The sequence below is a fragment of the Papaver somniferum genome, chromosome 4 (assembly GCF_003573695.1).
Source record: "Papaver somniferum cultivar HN1 chromosome 4, ASM357369v1, whole genome shotgun sequence".
In the NCBI taxonomy this organism is placed as follows: domain Eukaryota; kingdom Viridiplantae; phylum Streptophyta; class Magnoliopsida; order Ranunculales; family Papaveraceae; genus Papaver; species Papaver somniferum.
In genome coordinates this window covers 26,980,298-27,004,906 of record NC_039361.1, presented here as the reverse complement: position 1 = coordinate 27,004,906, position 24,609 = coordinate 26,980,298, and the positions used below count along the sequence as shown (strand labels likewise).

At 36.4% G+C, this 24,609-nt stretch overlaps 3 protein-coding genes across 3 annotated transcripts; 1 reads left to right on the top strand and 2 right to left on the bottom strand.

Annotated features, from left to right (window-relative positions):
- Window positions 1-5,711: 5,711 nt before the first annotated feature.
- On the bottom strand, window positions 5,712-8,281 carry LOC113272226 (glyoxylate/hydroxypyruvate reductase HPR3-like). The gene is made up of 4 exons (XM_026522100.1): window positions 8,275-8,281; window positions 7,150-7,244; window positions 6,545-6,835; window positions 5,712-6,361 (listed from the first exon to the last, which is right to left on the bottom strand). Exons 1-4 carry the CDS (start codon window positions 8,279-8,281, stop codon window positions 5,837-5,839), a joined length of 918 nt encoding a protein of 305 aa, XP_026377885.1. The 3' UTR covers window positions 5,712-5,836.
- On the top strand, window positions 8,158-9,640 carry LOC113273646 (probable WRKY transcription factor 56). The gene is made up of 2 exons (XM_026523295.1): window positions 8,158-8,998; window positions 9,327-9,640. The coding sequence occupies exons 1-2, from the start codon at window positions 8,403-8,405 to the stop codon at window positions 9,502-9,504; spliced, it is 774 nt and encodes a 257-aa protein (XP_026379080.1). The 5' UTR covers window positions 8,158-8,402; the 3' UTR covers window positions 9,505-9,640.
- Window positions 9,641-10,434: 794 nt separating this feature from the next.
- Window positions 10,435-12,682, bottom strand: LOC113275006 (glyoxylate/hydroxypyruvate reductase HPR3-like). The gene is made up of 2 exons (XM_026524435.1): window positions 12,156-12,682; window positions 10,435-11,026 (listed from the first exon to the last, which is right to left on the bottom strand). The coding sequence occupies exons 1-2, from the start codon at window positions 12,603-12,605 to the stop codon at window positions 10,502-10,504; spliced, it is 975 nt and encodes a 324-aa protein (XP_026380220.1). The 5' UTR covers window positions 12,606-12,682; the 3' UTR covers window positions 10,435-10,501.
- Between the last annotated feature and the right edge of the window lie 11,927 nt (window positions 12,683-24,609).

Genomic DNA, 24,609 nt, shown 5'->3' with positions numbered 1-24,609 from the left:
CCACAGATAAACCTAAGAGTTTTGTTCCGTCTTTTGATAAAATCAAGGTGAACAGGAACCCATTGATATCCCGGACTTATATTCCCGAAGAACAACCTAGAATTATCAATCACCTCACAATAATCTAAGTCGTATGGTAGCGAAACTAGATATTGTGGAATCACAAACGATGAGACGAAGATGTTTGTGATTTCTTTTTATCTTGCCCTACCGGAGAAAATGGTAAGATCAGATCGCTCAACTACAAGAGAGGTAGTTTCGTCTGGCTTCACAATCCCAATGAAGTGTTTCAGTTGTTAACCTACAGGGTCTCGAGAAGAAACCTAAGGTTAAAGGAGAATCGACTCTAGAAAAACCAGCTAGTATCACACAAGAGGTGCGGGGATTAGTTTTTCCAGTTTCTATATGTCTACTTTATATATTTTTCAAATCAGCGTTCGCAATCCAAGTTACCTTGGTAACAAAGCATTCAATATTCACTATTAAATGAAAAACCTGATTTAACCAAGCTAATATCTTTCAACCGTTAGATCGAAACTTAGCTTGTCACACACAAATGAAATGTATTTCATTTAGTTTTGAGTAACCGTACCTAAACGTGTACACTTAGTTGGTTAAAAAATAGTTAACCAATGGTTAGCCAAATGAGTACTTCCATATTAACCATATTCATCTTCTTCACATAACTAGTTCAAATGACTCATAAGAACTAGTTGAAGAGTTGTTCAATTTCTTAGGTCTTTATGAATATACATAATTGAAAAAAAAAATCGGTTTGATTCACTTGAATCAATTCATGAACAATATAGCCACGGTTTGCATAGATTGCATTCCTTATTGATTTATTGTTTAAGTTCACGATCTTCCGATTTGATAAATTTAACCAGCTTGGGTACGTGTACCATAGCTACCGGATTTGAGCTTAGAAACTCAGCAGAAATTTTCGGTCAAAAAATTGCTTGGGTCTACGGGTATGCGTATCTAAGGTGACTGGTTTAACAGTTTGCAAACTTACGAACTCAGCAGAAATTTTCGGTTCGAAAACTTCCGCTGGTACGCGTACCCAACATGTCTCCTTCACCAATGCCGTATGCACACATATGCACACACTTGGTTTCCGGCGCATGGATTTATACACTAATGTGCGAACACACTATATATGCTTATATCCATTGTTGGTTACGTACGTAATCTCAACTCTACATTTCAATCATTGAAACATTCTTCTATAATGTTATAACAGTCGTTATTCACAACTATCGTCATCAAAGCTATTTCCAAGATTGAAACGTCATCATGACTTCCGTCACAGGTTAAGATGAAAAGTGGTTAAAGCGAAATCTTACCAACACATATTTCGAGAAAAAGATAGGCGAGTAAACTCGGCTCGAAATAGCAAATGTGTATGTATGAAAACTATCATACTTATACGACTTTGTCTCAAGAGTAGGAGATAGAGTAGATAGACTTTTGAGTGATAGATAAGTTCAAGTCTCCACATACCTTTTTGGTCGGTGAAGTTCCACTGGTTCCTTGAGTAGTTCTTCGTCTTCGTAAGATGATCTCCATGGAGTCTGGAGCTCAACTACACTCAACTGTCCTAAACCGAGACTTAGCTATAAGTAGTCTAGAAATCAAGACATATAGTTTTGACAACTAAACTTGACAAACATGCTTGAGATAGCAACGCATGCGAGTTCGACCGAGCAATGCTCTAACAACTTGGTACATCAATGTATCTCGACAACAACTCTAGCAGTTTTGTTAAATGGGTCTCCCACAATTTTTTTAAACCTACTAGGGGGTTGAGACAGGGAGATCCAATCTCCCCTTATCTCTTCCTGTTTTGCATGAAGGCTCTTTCTCGAACTATCTCGAATGCAGAAACACGGGTCTGATCAAGGGTATAAAATTAGTCCATAAGGCACCACCCATAAGCCACTTACTTTTCGCAGATGATTGTCTGCTCTTCTGTAAAGTTAATGAAAAGACGTGTGAAAGCCTAGTTAAACTGTTTAAATATTTTGGTATTGCTTCTGGGCAACTTATAAACTTAAATAATTCGGGGGTTTTCTTTAGTCCTAAGACTGATGCCTATATCAGAAGAAGAGTTAAAGATATTTTAGGAGTTACAACAATACCCTTAACTGATAAATATCTAGGTTCGCCGCTTTTTACTAACAGACCAAAGGTAGAATGCTTTGAACCTCTAGTTGATAAAATGAGAACTAGAGTAATAGGATGGAACAATGGTAATTTAAATAATGCTGGAAAAACTGTTATGATTAAAAATGTCAGTACTTCTTTGTATGTTTATCAAATGAACAGTTTTAAAATTCCGGTTAAAATTTGTGATAAAATAACAAAACTTCAGAGGGACTATTGGTGGGGGGAAAATGAAAAGGGATTAAACAAAAATGGGAAAAAAAGAGTGTGTTTAAAAAATTGGAATTCTATCTGTAAAACCCTTGAGGAAGGGGGATTAGGTATAAAAAATGTTAGAAAGTTTAACCTTGCTATGATAGCTAAGATGGGATGGAATTTGAAACAAAATCTCAAATCTTTGTGTGCTACTATCTTAAAAGAGAAGTATTACCCTAACTGTGATATCCTTCATATAGATAGTAAACCAAAGAGAAAGGACAGTTGGATTTGGAAAGGTCTTTTAAATGGTATAGACCAAATCAAGAAATGTTGTTATTGGGAAGTAGGAAATGGTAAGAATATTGATATTTGGGTTGATTTATGGATCCCAAATACTAAAATTCCTATGCAGAGACCTGTCATGGACAATGAAGGCATAAAGAAAGTTAGTGATCTGATGACAAATCATAAATCCTGGTAATTAATGAAACTGTCCAAGTGTTTTGATGAACAAACAATAGAAAAGATTAAAAAAATAGTAATACCTATGGAGAACAAGTTGGACATTCCAAGATGGACCCTAAATGAGAAAGGTACGTTTTCAGTTAAATCTCTTTATAATCACATAAATACAGGTGGTACTGTTGATAAAAAATGGAATATGATATGGAGTATGGAGATTACTCCTGCTATCAAGAACTTCATCTGGAAGGCATCTCATTCCATATTTCCAAATAGTATGCGAGTGGCAGCAGTTATCCCAGATATAGAAACTACGTGCAAACTTTCTAATGAGAACCAGGAAACCCTTACCCATCTGTTTTTGCAATTCAATTACGTCTCTCAGGTATGGATGCACTTTAATTTTGATATGGATTTCATTAGAAATGGTACTGCTTCTTTCCATGATTGGCTTACTGATTTTTTTGCTAACCCTCAAAGAGGTGATTATGATATTGATTGGAAAGTCTTATGTAGTACCATGGTCTGGTTCATTTGGAAAGTGAGGTGTAAGGTAGTTTTCAAACAGGAAAGACAAAATAGTGCAATAACGACAAATAATATAATTAAGTTCATCAATAGTGATAATACTATAAACAAGTCAGGCCATAGTATAATGGATGATCTGTTTTAAAACCTAAAAAATGATGATACACTACAGATTACCACTACCCTTAGAAGTTGGACCAATCAGACTACAACTACAGATGAGAAGAAAAAATGACTCTTAAAATAAACATTGCCTTGAATAGGATTGAATGTACAACACAGGTTGGAATTCTTCTGACATTATGTGATTTTACAGATACAGTTAGGGAAGCTAGAGGGCTCTATGCTGACTGTACAACCAGAGAGGAGTTAGAACAAGTTGGAGCGTATGCGGCTTTCCAATGGGCAACACAGTGGAGCGGTCACATGATTTCGTTCACAAGTGATTCAGAGCCAATCTTGGTGCTGCTGATAGGAATGTATGCAAAAGCTCGACAACATAGATACAAGATTAGTGAAGACTTTCGCAATAATGAAAAATTTGATATAAACTTTATAGTCCAAGACTTTACTTTGGTGAGGAGAGACAATGTAATTTGGGCTGCAAAACTAGCTGTTTTTTGTAACAAATATATGATCAAACATAACTGGGTAGATCACAACCTTTGGACAATGCTAAATTATCTAAGTATTCAGACTGTAATGAAGATGTAATGACGTATCGCTGTTCCAACTATGGAAACAATGATACTTTACCACTAAACCTGAGTTTTTGGATGAGGCACAGGTGGTTTTTGATGACCATCTCAGACAGTTTCTGAGACACTTGGTTACGGGAGATGGGTCGGGTTTTGGTTCGCTGCAGCAGAGATTGGTTAAGCTTCCTATCAAAGATGGTGGTTTAGGGGTTTATACTATGGAGGACGCGAAGCAATATTGTTATGTAGCTTCTTGTTTTCAGACGAGATCTCAGCAAGGGACCATCTTGAGGCACTCTGGGTTGTCGGGCCTAAGCTCCTGTTTTGAGTACGCTTTGACACGCTTCAAACATGTATGTGGTATTGGTGATTCTTTTTTACGCATTGATGATACTCCCCCCCCCCCCAACTCTATGAGATCTTTGGCAGTCAAATACTTTGATGCTGTGAAGAAGAACATACTCATTCAGTTTACCATGTCGAAGCGTGATTCGGCCCTCTGGCAGAGTAACCGAGTTAAACATGCTCAGGACTACTTGTTGACGATTCCTATTGACGGGCTTAATCAGACAATTGGGGCCAGGCAATTCCATGCTGTTCTGCAGTATAGGTTCGGGATTCCCCTCTTTGAGAATGGAGACTTCTGCTCTGTTTGTGGTGTTGGGATGAATATCTTTGGGGATCACGCCTTGCACTGCAAGCAGGGGGTCGGGATCAAGTACAGGCATGACCTAATGCGTGATACCTTCACGGATATTTGTTATCGTGCGAGTGTCCCATCCACAAAGGAAGTAGATTTGGGAATCCTTTCGGATGTTGGCTCGGCTTTACTCCCTGCAGATATCCTTGTGTATGGGTGGGATGACGGCCATGATATGTGTTTGGATGTCACGGTGGTTTCCCCCTTCACTGGCACTTGGGAGCGTAATTTTGATCTTGGTCGGGCTATGGACAACGCGGTAGCGAAAAAGAGGGCCAAGTATTTGGAGAAATGTACGAGTCAGAAGCTGGGGTTTGGTGTTCTTGCCTTCACGACTTTAGGTGGATTAGGGAGTGATACTGAAGAGTTTCTGAAAAGGTTGCGAAACTATATGGCTAGTCATGATGAGAACGTTTCTATTGGAGATTTTCTTTTTCATATGATAGGTGTGGTTCTCAATAAAGGAATTGGATCACAACTTGTTGTTAGGCTTCCATCCAATAGTTGTAAACTCCTTGTTGTTGATGATGATTAATAAACTTCTTAAAAAAAAAAAAAAAAGTTGGCATGTCACCACCACCCATGTCAAATTAGGCAATATGTTTGTCTTTCTATTGATTTTTCAGGTGTTTCAAATTTCACTCTTTTCATATTGATTTTGCAAAATGATATGTGGATCCTAAATTTTGTGCACCAAATGTAGCCATCTTACAGTGAGGTTACCACCACAGCTACTAATGCACCCAAAAAAATTGCACATCCAAAGACATTTGGCTGCTACACGGCCGAATCTGTGCAAAAGCTAATCCACAAATCAAATTTGTATTTTTTTTTCTGTTCTGCAAGAATTTTGTTTCTTGGCACTTGTAGCGCCTTCCTGCCTTGCGTATATTTTTCAGTATCTTGCAGTGATTCTTATAAAAAAAACAAGAAGTATATTGCAGTGATGCTTAAGTAATTGTCAAATAAAACTTCCAATGAGTTGTTTCTTTGTCTAGTGAGCCTAGAACATAGTTTAAACACTGCAACTAAAACATGAAATTTCATTAAAATCTGAACCTAGAAGTAAAATGGATCAGCCATTTCAATCGTACTTAACTAAAGACAGCAACGGTTTGTTTGAGAAGAAAGCTTCCAAATTGGATATTACCAGTTCATGAAGATCTGTATATGATTCCAGAGTTTCCACAGCATTGTGATGAGTCAATACAACATTATCCATTCCAACGAGTTCAATGGGAACGTGAAGCTCATTTTCGAATACGTCCAACCCAGCACCACCAAGCTCGCCTTGCACTAAACACCGCACCATTTCCTTTTCGTCAACCAGAGCTCCTCTTCCCACATTTATGATGATTCCTTTCTTTCCCAATGCCAGCATTACATCCTTATTAATGATATGAAAGGTTTGTTTATTCAGTTCACACGTCAAGATGAGAACGTCACTGTGGGATGCAAGATCAACAACATTGGAATAGTAAGAGAATGGCACTGATGGCTTCTTATTCCTTGAGGTGTATGCGATAATGCAGTTGAACGCCACAAGTCTCTTGGCTACCTCGGTCCCAATACTTCCCAACCCAACAATTCCTATTCGCTTGCCGGTTAGCTGCAAGGATCAAAATGTTGTTATTGAAACAAAACAATTCTGAATACTTCATGCTGTGTGTACTAATTTTTGGCTACAAGCTCAGTTTTGATCTCAAGATTGCAAATTGAAACATAAATAAAATACCAATAACAACAATTAGCTAAAAATACAGAAAATTTGCACAGAGAATGAGAGAAAAACCTTAGAACTCAGAGAATACTCTTTGTTGATGGTCCATAACCATAACCCAGAACGAACGAGCCTATGACCAGAAGAAATTCTTCTAAGAACATCAATTAAAAGACCAATAGCATAATCAGCAACATCTTCTGAATAAACAGTGCCAGCATTTCCAATGAAAATACCTCTTTTTTTACACTCATCCAAATCAATGTTATCAAGACCAACACAAGTAAGAACTATACAACCTAAAGAAGGTAAACAATCTAGGAATTCTTTAGTGACTACAAATTTCGATTTCACTGATAACGGCTGTTACAGATTGACACTGTTTTTTGAAAGGGTATTGAAGGCTCTGTTGGTTTTAGAGTTTGGAATTGGTTTGAGAATTTTTCATCAAATGAAGGAATGAATGGGAAAGGTGTTAGAATGTCAACTAATGGAAGTTGTTCTGGTTTTGTTGCCATTTGATTGATTTCTAATGCATATTGAAATGGCTCAGTGGAGTCTACTTCGCAAACAGGACTAATGAGATCTACCTAGTTGTTGGGTCCTATGATTGGACTAATTGAGATGCGAAGTTGACACATTTCTTACAAGGGTGTGATTTTTTCAACTTACTTCACATGTGGGTAGACAGAACCTCTGTCACATTCCATATTCATCCTTGTGGTCTCTATTTCCGCCTGTAAAGTTTGTACATCAGATTGGGCTAAATTTACTGCAAAAAATTGCACTGTTAAAATGACTTGGGAAAAGTTTGTACATTTTTGCACTTGCAGTGCTACAAAATTCACCTACTCAAGGGCAGAACAAAATGAGGAGCTGTCACACTCGTTTTTGAGGTTGCCATTCCCAAATTATGCAAAATGTTGTTAACCCTACCAAATTATCAGCTGCTTAGTAGATTCAAATTTTATCACGAAAATTTGGATCTTATTTGCATGTCCATGAATAAATAGGCAAAATTCCTTCATGTTTGTTTTTTTTCCCTTCCAAATATGACCGAAATCACTTGACTAATGTGGATCTGACTCGATGTATTTATTTTTTGAGTCAGATCTAACTCAAAAGAAAAATACCAGTTTTTTTTTTTTTATCAGACAGCTGGGGAAATACCAGTTAGTTGCTTGATCCAATGATCAGGGCATTTTTTTTTCCTGATTCAAACGTGTTCATCATAGAAAACGTTTGAGTTAGGTAACGAGTTACAACTGATAAAAACTAAAACCAAACGGTCTAATATCTGATTCGCCCCAAGTAAAGGGTCCACTCAGATCCAAACAAACAAGCTGTTAATTTGAAGTGAATTCTCAGATAAAATCCCTACCAACATTTAGGACTGTGTATTTACTACTACGAGTCTTCACAGTAAATTTTGCATAAATGTCAATTTAGTGAATGAGAAACAAAAGTAAACTTTATAATGTGCACTGTGAACCATATGCATGGATGGTATAAAAAGCCAGGTGAGATACACAAACTTAAAGTATACTCCATCTGTCCATCTCCATGCATTGGGGATAACGATATCAAACATATTATGTTTCTTTGTGTATGTACGTCTCCTTTTCAGACTTAGCAGTTGAACAGAAGTAGGTAGAATGTAGTTGGACATATAGTTGGTCCTCCCTTCAAATTTTTGGTTTGCAAGCTACAAGGCTCCTATCCTCTCCATCAAACTACTACATACACAGCATGATGCATAAGTCATCACCACATTGCTTTGTGTCTGGCCAACCTATTCTCACCTTCCATTATCACCTTTTTTTGTCTCAAACTAATTCAGACATAAATTCCAAAGCTTTGCACTAGTAGTAACTTCGTCTATTCTTTTTGTTTTCAAAACCTGTAAAAGATTTCACTTCTCATCAGAATCATGGAACCTACAGAAGACGCAACCCTACCACCACCACAACCATTTGAACCTACAGAACATGATCAGGAACAGCAATATCAATATTCTAATAACAATTTCTTTTTCGATGCCGCACCACCACCATTATCATCGTTACTTGGTCACCAAAATTCATCATCACTACTTATAAACCACCTCCAACAACAACAACAGCAGCAGCAGCAGCAACAACAGCAACAGATTAATTCTTTGATGGACATAGATTGGGTTAGTCTTCTGTCTGGTAATAACGACAACCTTAACTCATCTATCGGATTAACCGGAAGTCATATGTTAGCCACTGGAACTACAGCCTCCACATCATCTGCTGTAACAAGAGTAGGCTGTGATCAAAATGATCGAGAAGAAGCAGATGAAACCGAAGAAAAAGGCTGTGGAAATATGGGTAAAGATAGTAGCAATAGTAAGGTAGGAGTGAAAGTTAACAGAATTAAGAAAAAGGTGCATAGACCTACTAGGTTTGCCTTTCAGACAAAGAGTGTTGAAGATATCCTAGACGATGGGTATCGATGGAGGAAATACGGACAGAAAGCTGTCAAGAACAGCATCTATCCCAGGTAATATATATGTATATGTAGCTAAGAAGATGTATTGTTCTCATTTAATATTAGTCATGTTCTTTTTAATTTTTGGTTGCCAAACAAAGATGCATGATACGGAAAAACTGATACACAAAAAGGGTGCTCAGCTACAGAGCCACTAAGACGTCCGAAATAAACTAAAATTCCATAACTAAACCTTTCACTCTACATAGAAATTAAGTTCGCATGCACTCATGTTTAAAATCATTTACGTGCTCCCTCAATTATAGCACTATCAGGAACAATGCATATATCAGTTCTGCTTATTTTGCTAATTTTCTTTTGTTTTCTTACATGAGAGAAGAAGTTACTACCGTTGTACGCATCATACATGCAACGTCAAGAAACAGATTCAACGTCTTTCAAAGGACACGAGCATCGTGGTGACAACTTACGAAGGTGTTCATAATCATCCGTGCGAGAAACTTATGGAGACTTTAAGTCCGCTTCTGAGGCAAATGCAGTTCCTTGCTAGGTTCTAATCTTTATACACACATGCATGTATGCTCGTGTTTAACCAACTGATCAATATTCAAGGACCTGACACCGCAAACTTGTTAATATGTCTTTGAATTTACTTAGATATATCCATATATATGTATGCAATCTTTATATACTTCAAACCTCAATGCATTTTTAGTTTTTAGTATATGCACCACACCATCTGTGTTTTATTTTCTTATTTTTAATTCTTCGTTTTTTTCTATCAATATTTTCTTTCTCTTGGCCATAACAATGGCAACAACAGAGCACTTATATATATTAAGGAATGGTGATCACACATTCACACGGTATACTGTATGGCCCGAATGAGAGAGAACGACAACTGTACAAAGAATGCAATATTGAGGCTAGTGCCTGGTTGATTTTGCCCTGCTAGTAGGGGTTAACAATTAGACTCTAGCTGCCGGACCATTGTTCCACATGGTAGCGGTTCCTGACAAAATGATCATAATCATCAAGCTCTGGGAACAACAGTGGACAGCCGGCCACCTAGTCATGTGACTCATGTTCGACATGGCTTTTCGCACATTTTCTCACTTCATTTGTTTCAGAATATGCTCCACATAAGGAGGCAACTAACTGGGACTTCGGTATACTTTTGAACCTTTTCCAACATAACGTAAAAGTAGAAGATTGGGCATTTATGCTGATTGTTGCGTGTGAATTCCTCCATAACGTTTCAGCTTTTGATTCCGCACGACCAAATAGCATAGCAAACAGCCCTAAATTCACTTCAAAGTTGGGCAATCATCTCTAGATTGTTCAAGGTTAATGAAGTTGGCTGCTCTTTTATATTTGATCAAATGTATGTTCAATGTAATATTAAATGGTGCTTAAAATATTTCCATTTGAGGATAATTCTGTTCCTCTCAACAACGACAAAATGTAAAATGATGGGTGCGCATATAAACTCCGTTACACATGTATCTATATATCGTTTAAGCACTACGAAGTTCAGCCTACAGAAGACTATGTTCACTTGTTCTTGACTAATGACAACAAGGGTTTACCCGAGAAGAAAGCGTCTAAGTTTGCTATCAACAGTTCATGTAGAGCTGAAAATGATTCTGGAGTTACCACAGCTTTATGTGGAGATAATACAACATTATCTAATTCTAAAAGCTCCGTAGGAACATGAGGTTCATTTTCAAACACATCAAAACCAGCAGCTCCTACATCTCCTTGAATCAAACACCTCACAAGTTCTTTCTCGTCGATTAAGGCTCCTCTTCCCACATTTATGATGATTCCTTTCTTTCCCAGTGCCAACATTACAGTTTTGTTAATAATGTGGAATGTTTCTTCGTTTAGTTCACAACAAAGGATAAGAATATCGCTGTTGGATGCGAGATCGGTTACACTGGAATAGTAAGGGAGTGGAACAGTTGATTTCTTATTCCTCGAGTTGTACGAGATGATGCAGCCAAACGCTTCAAGTCTTTTTGCCACCTCGGAGCCAATACTTCCTAGCCCAACGATGCCCACTCTCTTTCCACCCAACTGCGAGGATTCAAACGTCAATCACATTGGATAGTCATCTTTTGTAATGTTTCATACTCCTATCAATTTAACAAGAAAAGCAAGAGAAAAAGAAATACTGTAATGTGTGGAATTGTCTGAGCTCTAAATAAGACACCACAGTCTTATATAAAAATTTCAGTACTTCATACAACTAATGTTAATCTATCCATCCATATAACCAATACTGTCATTCTTACTTGAATAAAATCCGGAAGGCTGGGATTTTTTCTAGTTGCCATCCTTGCTTTTAGGGATGTTGCGCCAACTCAATTCGAACTTACACACTTAGACCAACGTAACTGTGCTGCTGGGTCTCATGAAACAATAAGGTTCCCTATACAACTGATAGGCACATAATGCTCCGTTACAGAATTTCACTATATCTAAGGTCTTTGATTTGTTTGGAAAATTTTAACACGTGACCAAATTGCACAAGTACTTATAAAGATAAAGGGTGAAATTCAAAACTATTCAATGATTGCAACAAAATTTCAACAACATGGCTTAGTCCATACTAAAAAACCTCGGTAAGACTAGTGCACTTAAATAGTTCAATTGGAAAGAAAGAACAATTGCAATTTGGAACTGACATGAGCTCTAAATAAGTAGGCAGAATCCTACATAGAAATTTCAGTATTTCACTGATTTAAATCTATCTATCCATAAAACTAACAGCCTCTTCTACTTGAATAGAAATCCAGGAGGCTGAAATTTTACCTGGTTGCCGCCCTTGCCTTTAGACACGTTGGGGCAGCAACTCAATTCCACCTACACAGCTACACCAACACAACTGCACTGCTAACTCTGAAGAAACAAGAAAGTGTTCGCTATCCAACTGACAAGTGCGTAATGCACCATTTTAGATACAAACTTTGATTCAAGGGGTTTTGATTGAAAATTATAACATGCAACCAAACCAAATTTCACATGTATATATACCTGATTTTTGCATACATAATAATTCAAAACCATTCAAATTGCAACAGAATTTGGATAGCCTTGCCGTTTCATGCTAAAGAACTAGCCAAGAGGCCCAAGACTATTCCATTTAGAAAGTTACCAAAAAACATTCACACATGCAGTTCAATTGAAAAAGAAAAGAGAGAACCTTAGAACCAAGAGGAAACTCGCCCTTGACAGGCCAAAGCCCAGCGGGAACAAATCGATCAGCGGACGAAATTCTTCTAAGAACATCAATTAAAAGGCCAACAGCAAGATCAGCAACATCTTCAGAGTAAGCAGTACCGGCGTTACAAACAGCAATACCTCTTCTTTTGCACTCAACCAAATCGATATGATCAAGACCAGCACTTGTTGTTAATACACAACCTAGAGAAGGTAAACAATTGAGGGTTTCAATTGGAACAGGACCACCACCACCACATACTAGAGCTTTTACGGATTCACAATGTGTGGTTAGGAATTCAATTAAAGGTATTGAAAGATCAGTTCTTTTTGGAGTTTTGAATTTTTTGGAGAATTGTTCTTCAAATGAAGGCATGAATGGGAATGGATGTAGGGTTAGAATAATTGGTAACTCATCCCTCTTTGTTTCCATCGAAATTGGATTCTTGAGCAAGAACTGGGAATTTTTGTTAAAGACAATTACTGTTGTTGTTATGGTCCACCGGATGTCTAGATTACTCCACTTGCTAGCTAGTTAGTAAGGTTCTCCTACCGACAAGTGTGGGTATGTAAAAATTGTTGGTTATTTGAGCCATAGATTAACTGGGCGTTTGGATACACATTCGTTAGCTAGCTATTTTTCGAATTTTAACGTTTGAGATTCCAGAAATTAGTCTAGCGACACAATTTCAGAAAGACTTATAAAATAAAAAAGAATTAATTTTTTATGAAGCAAAATCTTTTGGTATCTGCATCTTTATCAAAAATATTTTTATTTCTGATATGTAAATGTGCTGTGAGACTTGTTTTAGTGCGCAGAAGTCGGAAGTTGTTGACTCTTTCTCATGTGCCTATTTCTTTTCAATCGAACTTATTTTCTGTTGCATTGCATACTTCTACTTATATCAGAACCACACTTGACTTATGCAAGAGACATATTGGCTGCATTATTTTAAAAGCAAAACTTACTATTAGAATTCATTAATGCAAAAAAAAAAAAAAAACAGGAGTAGTACATAAAGCCAAAACCACAAAAAAATAAGCAGAAAAAAAAAATACAAAGGACCACAAAAACGAAAGGATACATCTACCGGCTCATCCAAAGTGCTTCATCCGAAAAAAAAATCAAGGAATGTTTCATCCGAGGATGGATAACTTGAAATCACCTTATACAGAATATCATGTGTAAGAACCTAATTTTTTTTATTATGCTTATAAATCTAGTGAAATTATTAAAATAACATGGCCAAGTCAGGTCTAAAAAAGAAGAAAAAAGATACAATGTTACCAATTTATCCAAGATTAATTTATCAAAACTTTATATATCAGTACTTATTAGAACCTACACTTTTATTATATTACTAAAGGTACCTAAAATTGTGATTGAGTAGAAGTGAGATTTTATGAATTTATGAGTTGTAGAAGGTTGAACGTGAATAGTCTTTGCCTAAACTAATCTTATGGTCTTTCAAACACTGGTTTCAGCCACAAGGGTGACTGAATCAGGGTTGGTCTCAAAAAGGGAAGCAGGAAGAAAGAGACCAGAGTAATTCTTGGTTGCAGAAGAATATCTGGGAGATGTATTTAGCAAGATCGATTGATAACATATTTATAGCTCAACTCTCTGATCTCAAGTCGGGGGATAAGGATGAGGGGAGCGATAAGTCTCTCATCAGTGATTAATGGAATAAACAAGGATGAGTCGAGTACATTTCTTGATTCCCATAATATCCTCGACTGACTATTTTATTCAGAGGCGAGAAACATCTGGGTATTTTTTACTCGTGTCGTAGATCATCATACCAAAAGCCCTGAAGTTATGTCCCTCCTCCTCCCTCCACATGCCCATGTTTGTGTGACTGAATCAGCCACCATTTGTGATGTGTTTGAAAGGTTATAAAAATGAGAAGGTAATTAACTAGTGCACCACCAACTCTTCCATTCGGAAACCTATATGAACAATCCTTGTACAATCTATACATTCGGTTACAAAATTGTATACAAGATTGTTCTAACAAGGTAAACCTAGTATATACCCGAACTGTACACGAACCGAACCCAAACAAGAACAAGTCTTGTAAACTATATTTCATGACACAAACCAACAAGAACGATCTTATATGTTCTTTATAGTTGAGTTAATACTATCTAAGATTAACGACATACAACCTGTGATATCACAGTTATAAAGATAAAACAATATAATTCGGAGAGAAAAAATAATACAGACACCAGAAAGTTTTATTAACGAGGAAACTATGATCATGCAGAAAAATCTCGGGACCTAGTCCATATTGAACACACACTGATTTAAGTTGTTATACCAATTACCTACTACCAGATTTCAGACTAGATGTAATACCTGTTTCAGTTGTGTTTGTGCACCCTTAAAACTCCTAACATAACATCGATTCTGTTTGAATTTCTCTTGTAAATCTTTTAGCAGAACGCTAATTCTCTTTATAAGATGCCCGACTAAATCTTCTAGCAAAACTTCTATTCTCTTTAGAAAGTTTTCATCAACGATTAGGGTTTTCATGTTCCATAACCTAATTGATTTTATCTCACAAAATAAACGAGAAATATATTATAGAGATTTCTGATCTATCAAATCCATGGTTTGTTACGAATAATCATCTAGATATAGGTTCTGTAACTATAAAAGAAAAGGATAGCTAATGTTCCCCAAGTAAAGTCTTCAAAATCACACTCTTGTTCGCGTGAAGAAAAATATGTGGAAAATCAAGCATGCTCTATAAAAAAAAATCCATATCTTATGCCAGAAGGGGTCACGATCACGTGTTTCGGTTGGCGAGGCTAGGAAAGCGAGAATATTCTTAATAAGGAAGGATCCCGATGGGTGATGTTCCATTAAACAGGGTCGTAACCTGATGGATCTTGGGTTATTTCCAGGATTTTGGGTATTTTATCCGTAGGTAGAAAGCCTATAATATATAGTGTAATGACCCCACCCTGCATCAATATTATCCTCACCGCATTTAGCCAGTTGTAGATGGTGAAACTTTGATGATTGGTAAAATGGCCATTTCAGGAAAAAAAATTGGACTAAGGGAAAATTATAATTTTATAAATATAGTGGGTTGTTATTTTTCACGACATCTCGAGCCTAGGAAAAAGTAGTCATTTTTTAAGTTCGGGAAAACCAAAATCAAAGACGTTTAAGGCCTGATACCTAACAATGATTTTTTAAGATGATATCATCCCTCGTTGTCGATACACAAGCTCAACCCTCGCTTCATCCCCTGTTTCCAAAAGACAAGCTCATACTTAGGTTCAACCCTTGTTTGTGGAAACACAATCTCAACCCTATCTTCATCCCTCATCGCCTAAAAGACAACCTCATCCCCAGCTTCATCCCTCTGTCCAAAGATGAATTTAATGGTCAAACTCAACTCTCACGAAAGATACTCGGCCCTTTTCCCACAAGGAACTTTATAGTCATGATTTCTAGCATACATTCTCGCGAGAAACACTGGTCGTGAATGTTTTATGGCCTCATAGAACTTCCACGACTGACTTATGAGCATAAGTTGAGACATCATGTCTCCCGTAACTACGACTCATCCTTATTTGAATTTAGAAACTTACTCTAAGTACATATCCGTGAGATCGATACAGCTGGTCATGTCTACCCTAGGCCCCAACTCAACTTACTGATACCTCTTGAATAATTCTTAGAACATCCCCACGAGATACATTAGTTATTTCTTCCTCGGGACCTATGACAGACTTCTAAAATATCCTTTCGAGATACACTGGTCATATTGTCCCCATAATAGGAAACGGTCATACCTGACTCCTAACACATCCCTGCAAGATACGTTGTTCAAAAAAAATTATCCATGGTTTTATAGAGATATTATTAGGCATATAAGGATCACTTTTTATATTGAACACGTCCTAGTTAACTCTGAAGAGACTTAATCTTGTGGCTAAGTCTCAGCTGGCGTCATGATAATCTGAGTTGAACTAGCTCATATGAAAAATCTCGTACAAGCACAATACTCATGAACAAGTGTCACCTAAGGCACAAGCCTCTTTTTCATCTTCTCAAAAACGCTCACAACTAGTAAATTGAGTCTGATTCACTTGCAAAAAAACGTGGATAATCATCCCTAAGATCTGTATGCTCATCAAAGGAACCCATTAGCTAAACTTCGGCATCCACATGATATATGTGACCGGTTACACAAGGCATGAGGATCAACCTCAGCTTTTCTCTGCTCTACACACGATTTCTAAGGCATTTCGCACGTCTTGAGTGACTTATCCTAGTCATGCTCATAAATCTGGGAATATTCTTATATCTCGACCAATGTTATCTATAGAGAATATCCTACCCTCCCTAATAGATCTTCGCAAAGGATGACTCATTCACACAAAAATTGGGGATATCAATTAAGGTTTTGTTCTGACGATCTACGTACATGTGAAAAATATCCGGGTTATTTCTCACCGCAAAAGGGAGTAAAGGGTGGAAAGGAATAAACTCGGCCTAGTTAATTATTAGTTTTTTTGAAAATACGGGAAGAGTGCTTCACACAACAAGTAATCCCTATATGCACCGACCTTAGATTAGAGAATTAAGTTATAAATAAATCATCTATTCACCAAGCTAAATGCAACATTCTCAACAACACTTAGACTGCAAACCTATAATTCTCTGAGCTATGTTTTCTTTTCTGTTTCCATCCCTTAGACCAACCCTAATCTCTCTTTTAATTGGACCATCCCTTGTACATACCATTTATATTGGTTTAGGCGAGGTTGTTTGTACTCAACCTTCATAAACACATTTTCAAAAAATGAAATAAAGCGCTTTTACCTTTTCTCCGATTTTAGGATACCAACAGTGTGGGGGTTTCAAGGGGCATCACTGCGTTCATTCAACAACATCATCCTGAGAGATCACTTATTCCTGGATTATTTCTGTCGAAGCAGTCTTAACTACATAGGTATATATTTCATTTGGTGAACCCTGCCTTCCCATCACCTTAAATTGGAGCCTCTGGAATATATATAAGTCCAGATCTCTGACGTTCCCCAAAAATCATGAGACCAGTATCAGACTCAACCCGTCCAGCATACTCTCTCACCCTCAACAGGTGACCCATTGTCGGCTCTGGTATTATCTCTAGTGACTGAACTTCCAAGAAAATTATCCCCACTTAGTCACTGCGGTTATCCAACGGTGCATGGTTTTTGATGGGCACCGCTGCGGTCATCCAGCAACGTCTTCCCTCGAGGTCACCCATCCCTGAATTATTCCCCCGAGCATGCTTAACTACAAAGATATTTTCAACTCTGGATCCAGTCGTGCTGAAAAGGCCTCAATGTTATAAAAGGACAAACCATTAGGGATATTCCATTTGCCGAACCGTACCTGCTGAATCGAGATATTACATAGAGACCCCAACCAACACATGGAGAAAACAATTTATTTATTTACCATAGATGGTACATGATTGAGTTTTTTAGAGGGAGGAGAATAAGGAGAGTCAATTGTCCAACTAGATATGAGTAGAAACATCATATTTTATTTTAATAGATATGATTTGATTTCAGGATGTATTGATACACATTTATTAATTTTGGTCCGGATCCAGAAAAGGTTGGAGTTATTTTGAGGCCTGAAAAGAATGGGATTGGAGCAAATACTTGATTCAGAGGATTTGGACCCACATCAACAATAACCAAATTCGCACTGGACATAAGTCATTGAATTTGTAGAGAAATTATAATTATGTTGCACTTTGTAAGAGATGCACGGTGCAGGATATATTTTGTTATGATTGCAAAATTGATGTGTATGAACTGTTACACATCTTACGAAGGTTTTGGTTACAATTGTGGTCGTCAATCGTCAATATTATATATTTAAAGTGGAATTATGTAGGTTGATGTGGAGGCACCTCAATCCTACTTATCAACAAAGACGGAGTCGGGATTTGAAAAGGGAAGGAAATTATAAAAAGTTCGGGTTTGGATTTTTTGTGGGGGCTAATTAACATGGTTAATTTCCAAATCGAACTTGCAAAGAGTTGGAAAACTTACTAAAGAGTTTGTACATCTAAGGGTGCACAATTGACTACCCATGCCTAGGATTTCTTATGGCCCTGGTCACCAGTTTTTAAATCTTGAGTTCCACAATGAGTCCCAAAGTAGTCGAAATCACTCATCGGTCATACTAATTGGTTGGGTCGCTTGGAACGAGGAGAAATGAGTTTAGACTTGGAAATCGTCAAAACTCAGCCTAATACTCGGAATCTACTTATTAGAGATTTATATATAGTACTCATGACTTTTACCTAGTTAAAAATAAAATTTTAATATTAAAGTTTAACACTTTCACATTGTCAAGGAAAGAATGTTACTGATAGTTTGAAACCTTACATTACCATAACTACCGAGGTAGACTAACATCTTAAAAAGGAACATAAGAACAAAACAGTGAAAGCAACTAGAAAAATCCACCCTCAAAATAACCCTTTGTAATATACCCTTGTTCAACTTAAAAAAATACCCCTCACTGGAAGCAACTATCACAAGTTGTTTCCAAAAGTGCAAGCAACTAGCATAAGTTGCTTCCAGAAATGAAAGCAACTTTCTCAAAGTTGTCTCCAAAACTGGAAGCAACTTTCTCAAATTGACTCCAAAAAAAATTATTTTTTACCCCTCGGTGGTTTTTGTGTAAGGTCGACCAAAATGGAGGGTATTTATAACATTCCCATAACATCAAAAAAGTTTACCATAGAAGTTTAACATTACCATTAAAACCCATACAACTTAAAATTTTCTATATAACATTCATTGATTCATTCAACATCAAAGGATGCATTCCACACAGTCCAAACAAATTAAACAGTAAACTTTTTAACATAAACTACTACAACTTTGAACATAAAAGACTAGAAAGTGTAATGTCTTGATTATTGAAGAAGCAAAAAAAAAACACTACAACTTTAAATTATTCAAGATCAAACTGAATTCCATTAATCATGGTTTCAATTGGTTCAAACCTTGCACCACCATGTCCATTAAGACCATCATCACAATCCAAATCATTATCGTCTCCATCCATCAGTGACTCGTTTGGATATTGAATATCATGCACGACATAGGTTGTTGCAATTCTCCTAGTAATTAGTCCAGAGTCAAGCCCCATTACGTTGCTAATTTATTGTTCCAAAGTTAGCACATCAACACCTAGCGTATACAAATCATCCTCATTATCTGGGTTTATCCATTCATCATTTTCATGACGTTCATCCAAGAAAATATGTTTCATAACATTACCAACTTTATATTTATGGTCAATGTCATATCTTCGCTGTTCTTTTTATTTTATTATTGAATATACATAGAATCATTCAATACTTTTCTGTAAGAAACGGTTCAGTTTCTTTGAATGATCTGAATAAAGAAACATATATATACTTAAATTTTTAGTTTAGAATCTTTAAAGTTTCTAAGTAAGCCAATGGACGAGACGTTATAAACCTAAGCATGAAGACAATATTTTATTCGTATTTATTGTAGTTTTATTTGTATTAGGAGGATATGGAATAATGAAGTAGACATTATAGATTAATGTTCTAAAGACATAAGGGAACAAGTTAATTGTACTTGCATGAATGAATGAACTCTAATTGTGCTCGCATGGTTAAGCACTACAAGTTTGACACAATACTCTGATTACAAATTTTTGAAGGTTTGAAACATCGATTCCCCCATTTATAATCCATCAATTATCTGTTATGTACATCAAAACTAGAAAATTTTGTACTTAATAAACTGAAAAGAATTAACTAGTTTTATTGTAGTTTAAAATAAGAAAAACTTACAATGTTGCAAATTATCTCTTCATATAATATTAGTTGAGGTTCCCAGTTCCCTAACTAAATTAATGTAGCTACGCAGTTGAAGCTTGGCCTGATAGCGCCCTTCTTCAGTAGATATAAATACCTACATCACCTTGTAAAGACCTTTCTTAATTGTTGCATACTTCATATCACTATCCATTTGTTATGTGTGGATCTTATAAAAAAAACAAACAAACTAGGATTAACGTAATGTGCTGCTTCACAGAGTGAGTGATTAAGCTCTTGTTTCCATCTTCTATCAACTACCTCTTTAATAATTTCCAAATCTGAAGCATCCTCAATCAAGTTGTTTTCTAAGCGTTTTCGATCTTTTCTCATTTTATTATAGATGTAATTCATATTAGGTTTACGCTCGGTATTCACCAATTTCACAACCTCTACTAAAAGGCTCAACACTAACAACAAATATAATGTCATCCCAAAAATGTCTGCGAAATAACTATCATAACAATACCTCGTATAACATCCACAATAACCTCATCTACAAGTTCACCAGTTTATCATGCATCATTGGTTGTCTTGGAAGCATTCCCAAGTGTATCCAATGTCTTGGATTTTTACGATAACAGGCCTCATAGGACGATGATTGCTAACGGCACGGGTCCTGAAGGGCATTGCTACCATCTAAACCTTCTCCCATTAACAAGTTCTAATATCAAAGATATCCCAACTCTCAAGATTTTTTCGGAAACACAATTCATGGAAGTTGAAAAAGAGGGGGTCTAATAACCACACCCAATATATCAATAGCAATCTGTACAGACAAACTCCAATATACTTTTAAAAGAATCAACTAGACAGTGAGACTCAATATTATAAAAAGTATATCCAAGAGTTATATCTCAATTTATCGATTCAATACTTACTCAAGCAAATAGAAATATGTGAGTCTAATTGAACACCAAAGACCAATGTTCAAGTATCAATCAATTTCAATCAACAACCAAAGGTTGGATTTACCAATTGATCGATTCAACGCACAACCTTTGATATTTTAATTATATAAAAAAATATAATGCGGAAAAAAAATAACGCAGACACCAGAAATTTTTTAACGAGGAAACTGCAAATGCAGAAAAACCCCGGGACCTAGTCCAGATTGAACACACACTGTATTAAGCCGCTACAGACACTAGCCTACTACAAACTAACTTCGGTCTCGACTGTAGTTGAACCCCAATCAATATCACACTGATCCAAGGTACAATTGTACTCCTTATGTCTCTGATCCCAGCAGGATACTACGCACTTGATTCCCTTAGCTGATCTCACCCACAACTAAGAGTTGCTACGACCCAAAGTCGAAGACTTTAATAAACAAATTTGTATCACACAGAAAAGTCTACAGGAATAGATAAATTTGTCTCCCACAGAAATACCTACGAGTTTTGTTCCGTCTTTTGATAAATCAAGGTGAACAGGAACAAATTGATAACCCGGACTTATAATCTCGAAGAACAGCCTAGAATTATCAATCACCTCACGATAATCTAAATTGTATGATGGCGAAACTAGGTATTGTGGAATCACAAACGATGAGACGAAGGTGTTTGTGACTACTTTTCTATATTGCCTATCGGAGAAATTAATCTCAAGCCAATCTTATGGTTGTACTCAAATACGATAAAAACAGCAAGATCAGATCACGCAACTACAGAGAAAATAGTTGGGTCTGGCTTCACAATCCCAATGAAGTCTTCAAGTCGTTAACCTACAGGGTCTCGGTAGAAACCTAAGGTTAAAGGAGAATCGACGCTAGCTTATATAAATAGTATCAGACAGGAGGTGTGGGGATTAGGTTTCCCAATTGCTAGAGTTCTTCTTTGTATAGTCTTCAAATCAGGGTTTGCAATCAATGCCACCTTGGTAACGAAACATTCAATATTCACCGTTAGATGAAAACCTGATTAGATTAAAGCTAATATCTTTCAACCCTTAGATCGAACTTAGCTTGTTATACACAAATGAAATGCACGTTCATTTAGGTTTGTGTAACCGTACCTAAACGTGTACACCTAGTTGGTTCAACAGTAGTTAACCAAATGGTTAGCCATATGAGTACTTTCATATCAACCTTATTCATATTCACCATAAATAGTTCAAATGACTCAAAAAAACTAGTTAGAGAGTTGCTCAATTGCTTAGATCCCATAGAAGTATATAAGACACAATCGAAGCAAAAACTATTTTGATTCACTCGAATCGATTCATGAACTTTATAGCCACGGTTTGCAAATATGCATTCCTTAGTTTATATAAGTTTAAGTTCACGAATAAGCCGTTTTTAGAAAATTACCTACTAAAGTATGCGTACTGGTACGCATACTTAAGTACCCGGATTAAGTTTGTTTTCAGTTTACAAGTCCAACAGTAATTCACGGGACATGAACTTTCGACAGTACGCGTACAGGTACGCGGACTTTAGTTCGGGTTATCCTGAGCACCAAAGTACGCATACTTTGGTTCGGGGATTATGGGCTTACACACGTATGAGTTCACATACAATGTTTTTATCCATTCAAGGTTATATATTCTAAACTCTCATTTCAATCATTGAAACATTCTTAGAGGATGTTAAATAGAGGTTACTCACACACTATTCTTAATCAAAGCGATTTTCAAGATATTGAAATAATCAACATGACTTTCGTCACTTGTAAAGATGAATTTGGCCAAAGCGAAAACTTACCAACACATATTTCGAGAAATATATGAGCGAGATAAACTTGGCTTGAAATAGCAAATGTGTATAATCGAAGTATATATAGCAGTACGACTTCTGTCTCAAGATAGGATATAAAGTAGATAGACTTTTGAGTGATAGATAAGTTCAAGTCTCCACATACCTTATATTCGATGAAGTTCCACCAGTTCCTTGAGTAGTTCTTCGTATTTGCATGATGAACGCCATGGAGTCTAGAGCTCAACTACACTTTCTATCCTAGTCCGAGACTTAGCTATAAGTAGACTAAAAATCAAGACTTATAGTTTCGGAAACTAAACTTGACAAACAAGCTTGATATAGCAACGCTTGCAAGTTCGACCGAGCAGTGCTCTAACAATCTCCCCCTTTGTCAATTTTAGTGACAAAACTATCAATACATATGGATTTGGAAATAAATAAACTTTGCAGCTTCTATTCCACATGCATGATCTCCTTGGTTCTTTAACATTACTCGAAATCTTCGTCACTTCCAAGTACTCAAATGATTCCAAAGGTTGTAAGTTCAGCATCATCGTTGTTGAAAATCCGTAGCCATAACAATGAGAAAACAAAATCTCTCAATCATTGTTACACAGTGTCATAGTATTATTACACAGCATCAAAGTTCAATTGTATCACAACTTCGACAACAATACTATGGTGATATGTATCACTCCCCCTTATTCAATACTCCATCTCACATGGAAACCACTCCCCCTTACATAATGATCCGAAAACCATATGTATTTGTAGTGTGAACTACACATTAATTCTCCCCCTTTTTGTCAATAAAATTGGCAAAGGTACGAAAACTAGTGGGATCCTGATGAAATTTCCATAGAGACACTTCATGACCAAAATAAAGCACATATCAACTTTTTAGATGCAATCATATAGCCGAAACTAAATGCATTCATAAAGGAGTTTATAAAGATACAAGATAACCCCTATAATATTCCACAGCCGCACTCCCCACAAAGATTTGGCAATTGAGCACAAGTTCGATTAAGAACTCTCCCCCATAAAATGTCATTCCCGAAAGAACATCAAGAGCGACCTTACTTTCACAAGAAAAGAAGGATTTCTTTGGACAACACAAATCACGTAAGAATATGATTTTGTATCCAAAATACTAAATTATATTAACCACGAGAAAACCCATGATTAATTTAATCGGAAATGCTCAACATATATAAGAGAACTTACGGAGCCAAACAGTATATACATAAAAAATATGGATCAGGAAAGATCAATACTGCGGAATAAACAAAGATTCATTCTATCTTTCATCACTATTTGCCCAATGGCATACAATAGACTTAATCTTTGTAAACAAAAGCTCATCCTTTCTTCCATCAATATTTGCATGATGACATAAAAGGCTTAACTTTTGTTTGTCAAAAGTTCATTCAATCTTTTATCAATACTTGCATATCGACATATGAAAGACTTAACTTTTGACCACGTATGGGACAATAATAGTTCACGGACGCAAACACACACATCCCATAACAAATTGCAATATATAAAATCATATAGATTAATACTACAAAAATCATCTTCCAAACAAACTTTAGAATTTAAGCAAATAAATCTAAAAACAAAGAAGATGAAACTGTTGGATATAGCTACGTGTAATCACAATAATGGCTATTCCAAACTCTAGTTATTCTTCCTAAAATACAAGAATAAGGTTCTCATAAGAAGATTTCCTAGACATTATAGAGCTTTCTCAGAGCATCTACCGAGAATTCCTTCTCATTATTGAAAAACCCATTGATTATGGGGTCGTTCAATTCCTTTAAATCTTCAGAAATATCACTCGACTC

Excerpts from the sequence above, each read along its gene's own strand:
- LOC113273646 (XM_026523295.1), top strand. The coding sequence starts at position 8,403 with ATGGAACCTACAGAAGACGCAACCCTACCACCACCACAACCATTTGAA. Across the intron at positions 8,999-9,326 it reads AAGAACAGCATCTATCCCAG|AAGTTACTACCGTTGTACGC; the intron begins GTAATATATATG and ends ACATGAGAGAAG.
- LOC113275006 (XM_026524435.1), bottom strand. The coding sequence starts at position 12,605 with ATGGAAACAAAGAGGGATGAGTTACCAATTATTCTAACCCTACATCCA. Across the intron at positions 11,027-12,155 it reads AGTTTCCTCTTGGTTCTAAG|TTGGGTGGAAAGAGAGTGGG; the intron begins GTTCTCTCTTTT and ends GAATCCTCGCAG.
- LOC113272226 (XM_026522100.1), bottom strand. Across the intron at positions 6,836-7,149 it reads GAGGTTCTGTCTACCCACAT|CCGTTATCAGTGAAATCGAA; the intron begins GTGAAGTAAGTT and ends AATCTGTAACAG. Across the intron at positions 6,362-6,544 it reads AGTATTCTCTGAGTTCTAAG|CTAACCGGCAAGCGAATAGG; the intron begins GTTTTTCTCTCA and ends TGATCCTTGCAG.